Source organism: Choloepus didactylus, assembly GCF_015220235.1.
Source record: "Choloepus didactylus isolate mChoDid1 chromosome 11 unlocalized genomic scaffold, mChoDid1.pri SUPER_11_unloc1, whole genome shotgun sequence".
Taxonomy (NCBI): domain Eukaryota; kingdom Metazoa; phylum Chordata; class Mammalia; order Pilosa; family Megalonychidae; genus Choloepus; species Choloepus didactylus.
In genome coordinates this window covers 1,593,593-1,606,328 of record NW_023637577.1, presented here as the reverse complement: position 1 = coordinate 1,606,328, position 12,736 = coordinate 1,593,593, and the positions used below count along the sequence as shown (strand labels likewise).

The 12,736-nt window shown below is 37.1% G+C and overlaps 2 protein-coding genes across 4 annotated transcripts in view; both read left to right on the top strand.

Annotated features, from left to right (window-relative positions):
* FAF2 (Fas associated factor family member 2) overlaps positions 1 to 12,736 on the top strand; it is a 97,271-nt gene that overhangs the window by 13,755 nt on the left and 70,780 nt on the right. The gene's annotated exons all lie outside the window — the stretch shown is intronic.
* On the top strand, positions 4,522 to 4,968 carry LOC119524414 (60S ribosomal protein L34-like). The gene has a single exon (XM_037823050.1). The coding sequence runs from the start codon at positions 4,571 to 4,573 to the stop codon at positions 4,922 to 4,924; it is 354 nt and encodes a 117-aa protein (XP_037678978.1). The 5' UTR covers positions 4,522 to 4,570; the 3' UTR covers positions 4,925 to 4,968.

The window sequence follows — 12,736 nt, the reverse complement described above, 5'->3', positions numbered from 1 at the left end:
ATATATGTGTTTCCTTATGTTCCTTATGTTTTTTGGTATCATGTCTTAAGAAACCATGGCCTAATCTAAGGTTATGAAGATTTACCTATGCTTTTTTTTAAGAGTTTTATAGTCTATTTCTTAAATTTGAATCAGTGATCCGTTTTAGTTAATGGATGTGAGGTAGGGGTCAGACTTCATTCTTTTGCATGTAAATATCGGTTCTCCGTACACCATTTATTGAAAAGACTACTCTTTCCCCATTGAATGGTCTTGGCACTGTGTCAGAAATCGATTGACCACAGATAGTTGTGTTTATTTCTGGACTCTCAGTTCTGTTCCATTGATCAATATGTCCATCCTTATGCCATTACCACACTGTCTTGATTGCTGTCGCTTTGTAGAAAGATTTGAAATCAGGAAATGTGAATCCCCCAACTTTGTCCATTTTTTAAGATTGTTTTGATTATTTTGGGCCCCTTATGTTACCATATGAATTTTAGGGTCAGTAAAATTTTAGAATCTGCAAAAAAGGGAGCTGAGATTTTGACAGGGATTGCTGTTGTATCAGATATGAATCCAGTTGGGGAGAATTGTCATCTTAACAGTACTAAGTTTTCTAATCCACGAGCATGAAATGTCTTGCCAAATGGCAAGACATGTAATTTCTTGGTATGATGTTTTGTAGTTTTCAGAGTATATTGCCATACTTTTCTTAAATTTATTCCTAAATATTTTCTGATGCTATTATAAATCAAATTTTTTAAATTTTATCCACTTGCTCGTTGCCAGTGAATGAGAAATACAACTGAATTTTGTACATTGTCTTGTATCCTATACCCTTGCTTAACTTGTTCATTATTCTAATAGTATTTGTTGGTTCCTTGGGATTTTCAGTATATAAGGTCATCATTTGCAAGTAGAGATAGTTTTACTTCTTCCTTTCCGGTCTGGATGTTTTTTCTTTTTTTCTTGTCTATTTGCTCTAGTACAAATGTTTGAGTAGAAATGGTGAGAGCAGACTGCCTTCTCTTGTTCCTGATATTTAAGTTAGCCATCGGTGTATTGTAGATACCTTTATCTTAAGGCTGAGGAAATTCCCTTCTACTCCTAGTTTAGTGTGTGTGTTTTGTTTTGTTTTGTTTTTTATCATGGAAGTGTGCTTGGGTTTCTTAAAAGTGTTAAGTGAGACAACATGTGTAAAGCATCTCATATGTAACAGGGCTCTATCAAAAGAGAGGCAGTCCTGGAGAACATTTGGTTGTGCACATAGTAATGTTCTCTTATATTTGCCTTATTTTTCTGGGGAATATTTAATTGAGACTAGGATTGAGAATTTGTGTAAAAATATTGTTAATCCTTTTTTAAATAGGAATCTGGGGGGAAAAAACACTTACCAAGCAGCCTAAAATATACTTGAAGGCATGCAACTCCTTTTCAAAAAGGATAGATACAAGATTTTGTATGTAGAAACCTTGTCTGATATTGTTCACATGTACAGAATTAAACCTGTGATTTGTGAATTAAAAGTGTTGCTGATTAAACTATGTAGGTTTTTTTTTTTTTCATTTAAAAATTCCAATTTAACTTGCAGGTTTTGTATCTTTAAACACATTTTCCACAAGTTTAATATTAACAGATTATGTTTCATTAGCTTTTCACATACATCACTTTCTTAATGGCTCATAGATAACAGGAAGTTTGGGCTCCCCATTTTTTTTTTTAATTGTGAACTTCAATATATATACATAACAGTGATAATGTTCAACGTATGATGTCACAAGCAGTTAGAGAACAAATTTCAAAGAATGTCATGGATCACAGTTCTACAACTTCAGCTATTTCCATTATTGTAAAATATAATATACATACAGAAAGGTGTCAACTCTCGATGTACAGCGCAACAAGCAGTTATATAGGTAATTTCAAAAATTGTTATGGATTATGGTTCCACAGTTTCAGTTCTTTCCTTATGCAATATAGGGTATATATAGAAAGGTGAAGACTTTCAAAGCACAATTCAACGAATAGCTATAGAACAAATTTCAAAGGATGTTATAGGTTACAGTTCCACCCATGGCATTTACTTCCTTCCAGCTATTACAACACCTCAGAATCTAAAAATATATATTTATATAAAGTTTCAGTATTTATAGACCTTTGTTAAATCTTATCTTGTTTGTTGCTACCCCTTCCTCTCACCTAATCTGTTTCTCCATCTTCAGGGGTGTCTAGGCAGTGAGCACCCTAACTTGTTCATTTTGAAAGGGGATGTTGACAGTATGGGGAAAAGGGCTGCATCTGATTGTTATTCTTAAAGAGGCTGTTGCCTCTGGGTTTCAGTACTTGTCTGGCATAGGAACTCTCTGGTGGATTTAAGTTTCTGAGAGATAAAACTTAATGAATGAATATTTTATAGAATCTCAGGTAGGGTCCTGGGTATTTGGGGACTACTTTTTGTAAGGGCATGGCATACTGTGGCCATTTGGGATGTCTAGCTGGAGCTTGCATAAGAAAAACTTCCAGGATAGCCCCTCGACTCTATTTGGGGTCTCTCAACCACTGTGGCCTCAGCTCATTACCTTTCTTTTTTCCCCCTCTTGGTCAAGTAGGCATTCTCAGTCCCTTGCTGCCAAGGCCGGACTCATTCCTGGGAGTCATGTCACACGTCACCAGGGAGATTCATTCCCTTGGGAATCATGCCTCTTGTGGGCTTCTCATTTTATAGGTAAGGAAACAGCTAGGATGAGCACAATTATGAGCACAGTTATGGGCAACATAATGTAGTGGCCAGAGCATAAACTTTGGAGTCAGAGACCCCCAAGTTCAAAGTCTTGGCTCTATATCTTGCCTTCCATTTGCCAGGGGGAACGTTATTTCATTTTCTAAGCCTCAGGATCCTTATCTATAAAAATTAAGACATTACTATGTCAAAGAATTGTTGGAATTAGATAGATCACATATATTAAACTCCCCAGCATCGTGTCTGACACAGAGTTATTGCTCAATAAATTTAAGTTACTATCATTGTAGAATCCAGATCTTACACTTGGTATATTTATACTCTGCCCCCCAAATCACATGCTACCTCTCTAAAATCTGTCCATTTTTAGCAGTGCTAGTTGAGTAAATGCCCAAGTGTTTCCTTTGAATAAAATTTTTTATTAAATCGTTATTTCTTTATAGAGAGGTGCAGATGAATTTTTTAAAAATAATTCCTTGATTTATAGTAGCTAGATAGTAAACTCCATGAAGGCAGAAATTTCCTATCTTATTCATTAAGAATCTGCAGGGTCTATCTTCAAGCCTGTTACATATCTCAGTAGATATTTGTTGGCTAGACTATGGTTGATTTCTTAGAAAAAGGTTGTAAGGGGGGTGGGGAGTTAAATTTGATTTGCCATTCAGTTTTTTAATTGGGGCTTAGGTTTCTTACCCAGGACTTGATGCTCATCATGATATTTTAGTCAAGGCTAAATGATATGCCTACTTGCTATAATTTTAAAAGATCTATTAAAGTCAAATAGTACAATTAAAAAATCCTTTGAAATTTTGCTCAATATTTTATTTGAAATTAAGATCCAAGTAAAGTACATGAATTTCAGCTGATCGATATGCCTCTTAAATATTAAACATTGCTTCTCCCTGTCTTTTTCCGCTTGTAATTTGTTTGTTTAATATATGGGTCATTTATAGTAGTTTCCCACAGACTGGATTTTGTGATTGCATCCTGAAGGTGATGTGTGCTATGTTCCTCTGTCCCTATTTATTTCCCGTAAATTGGCAGTTAGATTTAGAGGCTTGATCTGATTCAGGTTGAATTTTTTTTTTCCTTTTGGCTTTGGGGAGAGGGACAAGAATGCTTCATATGTGATGTTTCATACTTCTGATAGGAGGTACCTAATGTCTCTTTTTGCATTGTTAACATTGCCATGCAGTGTTAGCACTGGTGACTATCACCTAGATCCTTTGCTTTAATCGTTGCAAAATGATGATGACATTCTTATTCTTTCATTCCTTCTTTATTAGTAGGACTGCCTCCATGAAGAGAAATTGTCCCTCACCTGTTTAATTACACTGAGGTATATAGCATATACAGTAAAGACAGATAAACATGAATTGGTTTCCTAGCATCCTCCAAAGTTACTTGTGAAGTTTTTTAAATTTGAGAGTTACTCTGAACTCATGGATTTTTAACATATTTGATGTATTGCGATTCATTGCCAATTATGCTTATTGAATCTTAGATTGTACCAGAATGAGTCACTTTTAGGTTGGCTCCTAAGGACTTTTTAGTGTAAGGAAATCCCATTCATTATGCAATTTATTTTTTTAGTGACACAGAAGAAAAATTTCTTTTGAATATGAAAAAGTCCTGAGAGCTTTTGTCATATTGCCATAAGTAGTCTTTGATAGTTCATTAACTTTTTGGTATGAGAGGATGTTTCAGACCCAACTTGTACATTTTTTGCCCGGATCCAGAATCAACTTTTTCTTAGAGGAACCTGAGAAATGTTGGTAAGAAATGATATTTTGAGTCCAAAAGGTCTGGGAACCTCTCTTCCGGTGACGGAACCTAGAGGCATTCAAAATGGTCCAGCATTTGACATACCGTCGTAGGCTATCCTACAATACTGCTTCCAACAAAACTAGGCTGTCCCGGACCGCTGGTAATAGAATTGTTTACCTTTATACCAAGAAGGTTGGGAAGGCACCAAAATCTGCATGTGGCGTGTGCCCAGGCCGACTTCAGGGTGTTCGTGCCGTGAGGCCTAAAGTTCTTATGAGGTTGTCTAAAACAAAAAAACATGTAAGCAGAGCGTATGGTGGTTCCATGTGTGCGAAATGTGTCCGTGACAGGATCAAGCGTGCTTTCCTGATTGAAGAGCAGAAAATCGTTGTGAAAGTGTTGAAGGCACAAGCACAGAGTCAGAAAGCCAAATAAAAATGTATGAAGCTTTTTTGAATAATAAAAATCAAAGGCTTGTTTAAAAAAAAAAAAAAAAAGTCTGGGAACAGTGTGTGCTCATTGCTACTGGGTTGATCATTGCTTCTAGAATATTTTAGCTGACAGAGCTAAGAGATACATGCAGTACACACACACACACACACACACACACACACATTTGTATTTATTTTTATGATAAAACAATTCATTAATTGATTTTGATATTTCCAGTTCAAATTCAGGACTACCAACAATACATCTTTCTTGTCTGTCTACTTTCTCCCATGCCAAAAAACTTGGTTCTTAGTAACTCTAACATTTATCCCTTTGTTTTATCCCATCATCAACACTAAAAACCTCAAAATAACAATCCCATACTATAGCCAACAGTATGATTGTTTAGTCCTTTTTGTGTCTCAGGAAATATAGTTAGTTTACTATGTTTTAAGTAATTTGGAATAGATTTTCTGTGTCATTATACCACCAACTCAATACATTTATTTGATTTTGCCCCTGGTAGTTAGGGATTGCTGTTGCTTTTTTTGAATTTTGTTTTATAAAATAATTACATGATTTCAAAGTCAAGTCTGCATGTGACGGTATATTAGAGAAATCTAGCTTCTATTTCTGTTCCTTCCCCGTTCCTTCCCTTCCCCTATAGATAAGCTTTAAAAAAAAAAGTTTTACTATTTTTAAGTATAAGTAGTAGGTAGATGTATTTGTGATTCCCCAACACACACTTGTTAGATAAATGGTGATATATATTATACACTTTTTTCCGACATTTTTTTTTCCATGACATTTCACTATTTGTTTAAGATGTTAGGAAAATGATATGTTACAAAGGTCTAAAAGTTATCATTAGTCAAAGATGAAAAGCCAAACTGCAAATCTGTTGGAAACCACAAATCCAACAACTGCATTGGCTGAGTTAGAAACCACCCAACATTAATGATTATCTCGTATGATCCTAGACAAAGAAAGAAGTGGGTAGATGGAAAATAAATTTTAATTTCTTTAGATTACTTTCTTCAAGGGGAAAAAAGTAAAGCGTGATAAAAACCACCAACTTATTTATATACCTATTATTGCCTGGTGATCACTCCACAGCAGTTTAGAGAACTCCCTCTTTTGTTTCTACAACAATGTAATACTCCATTGAATGGATATACTGTAATTTGTTCCAGTGGTTCCTTCTTTGATGGAAATTTGGTTCTTTCTTGGCTTTTAGTGTAACAAATAGTACAGCAATAAGCCTTGTACATATGTCTTTTTATTTTTTGCTAGTGAAGGATTTCTGGGTGAAAGGATAAATGCTTATTATGTGTGCATATGAATACATAATTATGCTAGAGATTGCCAAATTCCCCTCTGTAGGATTGGACCATGTTGTATTCCAGCTAGCAATATGTGAGAATCTCACCAAGTGTGTTTCAAATGCTTTTACTTTTACTTTTTTCTTATGAGTGAGGTTGCATAGCTTTTTATATATTTAAGGGCCACTCAAGGTTCTTTTTATTGTGACTTGTCCATTTTTCCTGCCCACTTTTCTATTAGGTTGTTGGCCTTTTTCTGTTTTTAGAAATTATATCTATTAGGAATATTAACCCATTGTCTATGAAAAAAGTTGCAAATATTTTCCTCAGGTTTTCATTTTTATTTTATCTTGCATATGGTGTTTTTAAATATATGTATATATATATATATATATATATATATATATAGGAGGTGGGGCAAGATGGTGGCATAGAGAGGTGTGGAATTTAGTTAGTCCTCTCTAGCAACTAGTAAATAGCCAGGAACAACTAGTAAATAGTCTGGAACAACTGTTGGGGGACATCCGTGACAGTTCACACATTGAACACCAGTCAGGAATAGGAGGAACGCCTGAGAGCACAGCATCAAAACTGTAAGTAACACTGTAGAGCCTGCGCCCCTCCCCCACCAGCATGGCAGGCTGAGCTGCAAAACTTCACTGTGGGAGAAAGAAGCAGTCCCTGCCGGGAGCAATGGAATGTAGCTCAACCAAACTCCAGTTGCAGTTTTAACTTAACAATTTTGGACTATTGAATACGAGCTACAAATACAGATAAGCCCTGAGCAGAAATCTGAGGTTCCTCCTGGCAGAGAGGAATCAGGGCTGAAGGGGAAAAAAAAGCATAACTAAATAAAAACAGAGGCTTTTGGAGATGGCTGAGTACTGAATACTGGAAAATGGCCGTGTACCAAAAAGAGGGGCACAGAACTGGGTACAGACACCAGTGGACAACAAAACTGAGGGGTTGAGACTGGCTCTGAAAAGGGGATTTTGTTTTTTTTCTCTCATTCTAAGCAGCTCATCAGAGAAAACCACAGGCATTTTCAGTTGTCAGTGCTGACCCAGGCAGGGGTGGAGTTAAGACAGTCAGAAAGACAAAGGAGGAATTCAGGTGTAGAAGATAACTCCATGGGGAAGTGTATCTTCCCTAAGAAAAGGGAGGCAGGGCCCAGCTCAAGTCACAGCCCTCCCTCAGAGAACTCAGGCCCCAGGGCCTGGGGGAAAAAACAACAACCTAGAAACAACTTAACCTTCGCTTCTGACACCCTGGGCCCCTGACCAGGACAGGGTCCACTGTGTATTAAAGGGACCCACCTTTTTACACTGGTAGGGAGCTGCGGGTGACAAGCACCACCTGCTGGACAGGATAGGAAAAGCATAGAGTCTAGAGGCCTCATGGAAGTCAGACAACCTGCTCCTCAGGGAAACGTGATACTGAGTACACCTTCCTTCTGAGATCTGGGCCCATCTGATCTGGGAAAATCTGATTGGGGTAATCAAGGAAACCAGATGCCTAGACAACAAAAGATTTTGAGTCTCCTTAGAAAAAATGAAGATATGGCCTAGTCAGAGGAAGAAACTTACACTTAAAACTGAGATGGAGGAATTGAAACAACTAATTATTCAACGAATCTCCTAAATCAATCCAAAAATCAAATCAACTAGTTGAGGGAACATAAGGCAAAAGAGATGATGGATATAAAGAAGACATTGGGAAAACATAAGGAAGAATACAAAAGTGTGAAAAAGCAATTGGTAGAATTTATGGGAATGAAAGGCACTATACGAGAGATGAAAAACAATGGAAACATTCAACAACAGATTTGAAGAGGCAGAAGAAAAGATTCATGAACTGGAGGACAGGATATCTGAAATCCTATACACAGAAGAACAGATAAGGAAAATAATGGAAAAATATGAGCAGGGTCTTCAGGAATTGAATGACAACGTTAAGCACATGATTGTACATGTCATAGGTGTTCCAGAAGGAGAAGAGAAGGGAAAAGGGACAGAAACAATAATGAAAATTTCCCATCTCTTATGATAAAAGACATAAAATTACAGATCCAAGAAACACAGTGTACCCCAAACAGAATAGATCCAAATAGACTTACGCCACAACACTTTATAATCAGATTATCAAATGTCAAAGACAAATAGAGAATTCTGAAAGCAGCAAGAGAAAAGCGATCCATCACATACAAGGGAAGCTTGATAAGACCGTGTGCGGATTTCTCAGTAGAAACCATGGAAGCAAGAAGGCAGTGGTATGATATATTTAAGATACTGAAAGAGAAAAACTGCCAACCAAGAATTCTATATCCGGCAAAACTGTCCTTCAGAAGTGAGGGAGAGTTTACTCTAGCTAAGCCAGCTCAGCAGGTGAACTCACTGCCCTCCCCGCTATGTAGGACGTGACTCCCAGGGGTGTAAATATCCCTGGCAGTGTAGGATATGACTCCCTGGGATGAGTCTGGACCTGGCATCGTGGGATTGAGAACATCTTCTTAACCAAAAGGGGGATACGAAATGAAACAAAATAAAGTTTCAGTGGAAACTTTCAAATGGAGTTGAGAGGTCACTCTGGTGGGCATTCTTATAAACTATATAAACATCCCTTTTTAGTTTTTATTGTATTGAAATAGCTAGAAGGAAATACCTGAAACTATCAAACCAACCCAGTAGCCTTGACCCTTGAAGACAATTGTATAACTATGTAGCTTACAAGGAGTGACAGTATGATTGTGAAAACCTTGTGGATCACACCCCCTTTATCCATTGTATGGATGAGTGAGTAGAAAAATGGAGACAAAAACTAAATGACAAATAGAGTGGGATGGGGGGATGCTTTGGGTGTTCTTTTTTCCTTTTACTTTTTATTCTTATTTTTATTCTTTTTGGTGTAAGGAAAATGTTCAAAAATAGATTTGGGTGATGAATGCACAACTATATGATGGTACTGTGAACAGTTGATTGTACACCATGGATGATTGTTTGGTATGTGAATATATCTCAATAAAACTGAATTTTTAAAAAATGAGGGAGAGTTTAAAATATTCTCAGACAGACACTGAGAGAGTTTGTGAACAAGATACCTGCTCTACAGGAAATACTAAAGCAAGCCCTATAGACAGATAGGAAAACACAGAAGTAAGAGGTTTGGAGCACGGTAGTGGGTGATGGTAGCACAATAATGTAAGTACACTGAACAGAGATTACTGTGAGTATGGTTGAAAGGGGAAGGTTAGGGGCATGTAGGACACCAGAAGGAAAGATAGAAGATATAGACTGGGACTGTATAACTTAGTGAAACCTAGAGTGGTCAAGATTGTGATTAAATGTGCAAATATGTTTTTACACATGGGAGAACAAATGAGTGTCAACTATGCAAGGTGTTAAAAATGGGGTGGTATTGGAGAAAAAAATACAGTCAATGCAAATTAGAGTTTATAGTTAACAATAACATTGTAATATGCTTCCACTAATTGTAACAAAGGCAATATACTAAAACTAAGTATAAGAGGGGGATATATGGAGGGGTATGGGATTCTTGGTATTGGTGTGGTCTGACTTTTTTATTGTATTTTATTTTAATTTTATTTTTCTTTTGTTGCTTTTTAGTTGTCGCTTTTTTTTTCTTTTTCTTTTTTCTTTTTACTTTTTTCACCTCTTCCTCTTTCTTTGTGGAAGAAATGGAAATGTCCATATATAGATAATGGTGTTAAATGCATAACTATGTGATTATACACGGAACCATTGATTGTTTACTTAGAATAGAATGTATGCTGTATGAATAAAGCCATCTGAAAAATTAACAGAGGGATACAGTGCTGTAGAAAATATGGAGAAAGTGATATACCTATTAACGTTGGTGGGGAAGTAGAATGGTGCAGCCCATGTGGAAGGCAGTGTGGTGGTTCCATAGGAAGCTAAGCATGGGGTTGCCATATGGTCCTGCAACCCTGTTATTGGGTGTATACTTGGAAGAACTGAAAAGAGTGGCACAAATGGTCATTTACACAGTGGGGTTTATGGTGGCAGTATTCATGATTCACAGTGGATGGATGTGGCCTAAGTGTACGTGGACTGATGAACGGAATGGCAAACTGTGGTGTATTCATACAGTGGAATATTGAGCTGTTACAAGAAGGTGAATGGACATTGAGGACAGTATGTTGAAAGAAATAAACCAGAAATGAAAAGAAAAATACTATAATGCCTCACTAATATGGACTAAATTTAATGTGCAAACTCTGAGAATTGAGGCTGAGAGCATAGGTTATCAGTGGAAGGCTTATTGTAAATGTTCCTAGATTGTAAGCTCTTATAACAGTTACATCTACTGCTGAGTTGTAATGGTTATTTCTAAACTCTGAAATGCTTACCTCTTTGTGTATACCTGGTTGGTCCCTGGAACTTTGGTTATTCGTGTGAAACCTGAGACTCAGAGCCAGAGTCTAGCAGCTATGAATGTCAACATTACCCAGTACAGCAAATGTTAAGAGTCTGAAAAAAGAGATCAGACTTCGATTAGAAGTATGAACAAAATGGACTTGGTTAGGACTAAGGAAAATCATGCTGAAGGTTAAAGGATGAAAGGCATTTTTTTTTCACATTTTCCTTAATCCATTTTATTTTTTTTTTAATCTTCATTTTATTGAGATATATTCACATACCACGCAGTCATACAAAACAAATCGTACATTTGATTGTTCACAGTACCATTACATAGTTGTACATTCATCACCTAAATCAATCCCTGACACCTTCATTAGCACACACACAAAAATAACAAGAATAATAATTAGAGTGAAAAAGAGCAATTGAAGTAAAAAAGAACACTGGGTACCTTTGTCTGTTTGTTTCCTTCCCCTATTTTTCTACTCATCCATCCATAAACTAGACAAAGTGGAGTGTGGTCCTTATGGCTTTCCCAATCCCATTGTCACCCCTCATAAGCTACATTTTTATACAATTGTCTTTGAGATTCATGGGTTCTGGGTTATAGTTTGATAGTTTCAGGTATCCACCACCAGCTACCCCAATTCTTTAGAACCTAAAAAGGGTTGTCTAAATTTTGCGTAAGAGTGCCCACCAGAGTGACCTCTCGGCTCCTTTTGGAATCTCTCTGCTACTGAAGCTTATTTCATTTCCTTTCACATCCCCCTTTTGGTCAAGAAGTTGTTCTCCATCCCACGATGCCAGGTCTACATTCCTCCCTGGGAGTCATATTCCACATTGCCAGGGAGATTCACTCCCCTGGGTGTCTGATCCCACGTAGGGTGGAGGGCAGTGATTTCACCTTTCAAGTTGGCTTGAAAGGCATTTTTGAAGCTTCAGCTTCTGTGTGGGACTAAAGGAAGAGATGTTTATTGGTGCAGGATCTATATGTTTGTAACACGTTACATAGTTTGACTTGTGTGGTCAGTTTATTCAAACGACATAATTACGTGGAGCATTAATTGGGGAGTGAGGTCCGGTTGGTTTGTGCAGATTAGTGTGAAGCCCCACTACATCCCTGACTAATTCTGGCAGAGAATAAAAATGTATTTGCAAAGCTCCCTTAACGGTCTGGGGGAAAATGTGGAAATATTAAATTTCACCACCTGGGGAAATAATGGTATTTTCAGAAGCATTGGGGCTACCAAATTAGAAAGCCAAGCCTTTGATCTTGGGGCTTGCCTTTATGAAGTTTGTTACTGCAAGGGAGAAGCTAGTTGTCCCAGAGTACCTCTTTCGTTGCTCAGATGTGGCCTCTCTCACTAAGCCAAATCTGCAGGTAAACTCACTACCCTCCCCCCTACGTGGGACGTGACTCCTGGGGGTTCAATCTCTCTGGCAACATGTGACAAGACTCATGGGGATGAGCTTGGCCCTAGCATTGTGGGATTGAGAAAGCCTTCTTGGACCCACAGGGGGAAGAGAAATGAGATAAAATAAAGTTTCAGTGGCTGAGAGATCTCAAATAGAGTCGAGAGGTCATTCTGGAGATTATTCTTATGCATTATATAGATACCCCTTTTTAGTTTTTAGTGTATTGGAATAGTTAGAAGGAAATACCTGAAACTGTTGAACTGCAACCCAGTAGCCTTGATTCTTGAAGACGAGTGTATTGCTATATAGCTTATACTGTGTGACTGTGTGATTGTGAAAACTTTGTGGCTCCCATTCGCTTTATACAGTGTATGGACAGATGAATAGAAAAATGAGGAAAAAAAAGTAAATGAATAATAGGGAGGGATGGGGAGGATGGGATGTTTTGGGTGTTCTTTTTCAGTTTAACTTTTATTCTTCTTTTTTGTGTATGGTAATGAAAATATTCAAAAATTGAATGTGGTGATGAATGCACAGCTATATAATGGTGCTGTGAATGACTAATTATACACCAGGATGTTTGTATAGCATGTGGATATATCTCAGTAAAATTGAATTAATAAAAAAAGAAAAAATATATGTTTAATATATATAACATAAAATTTGTCTTTTTAACT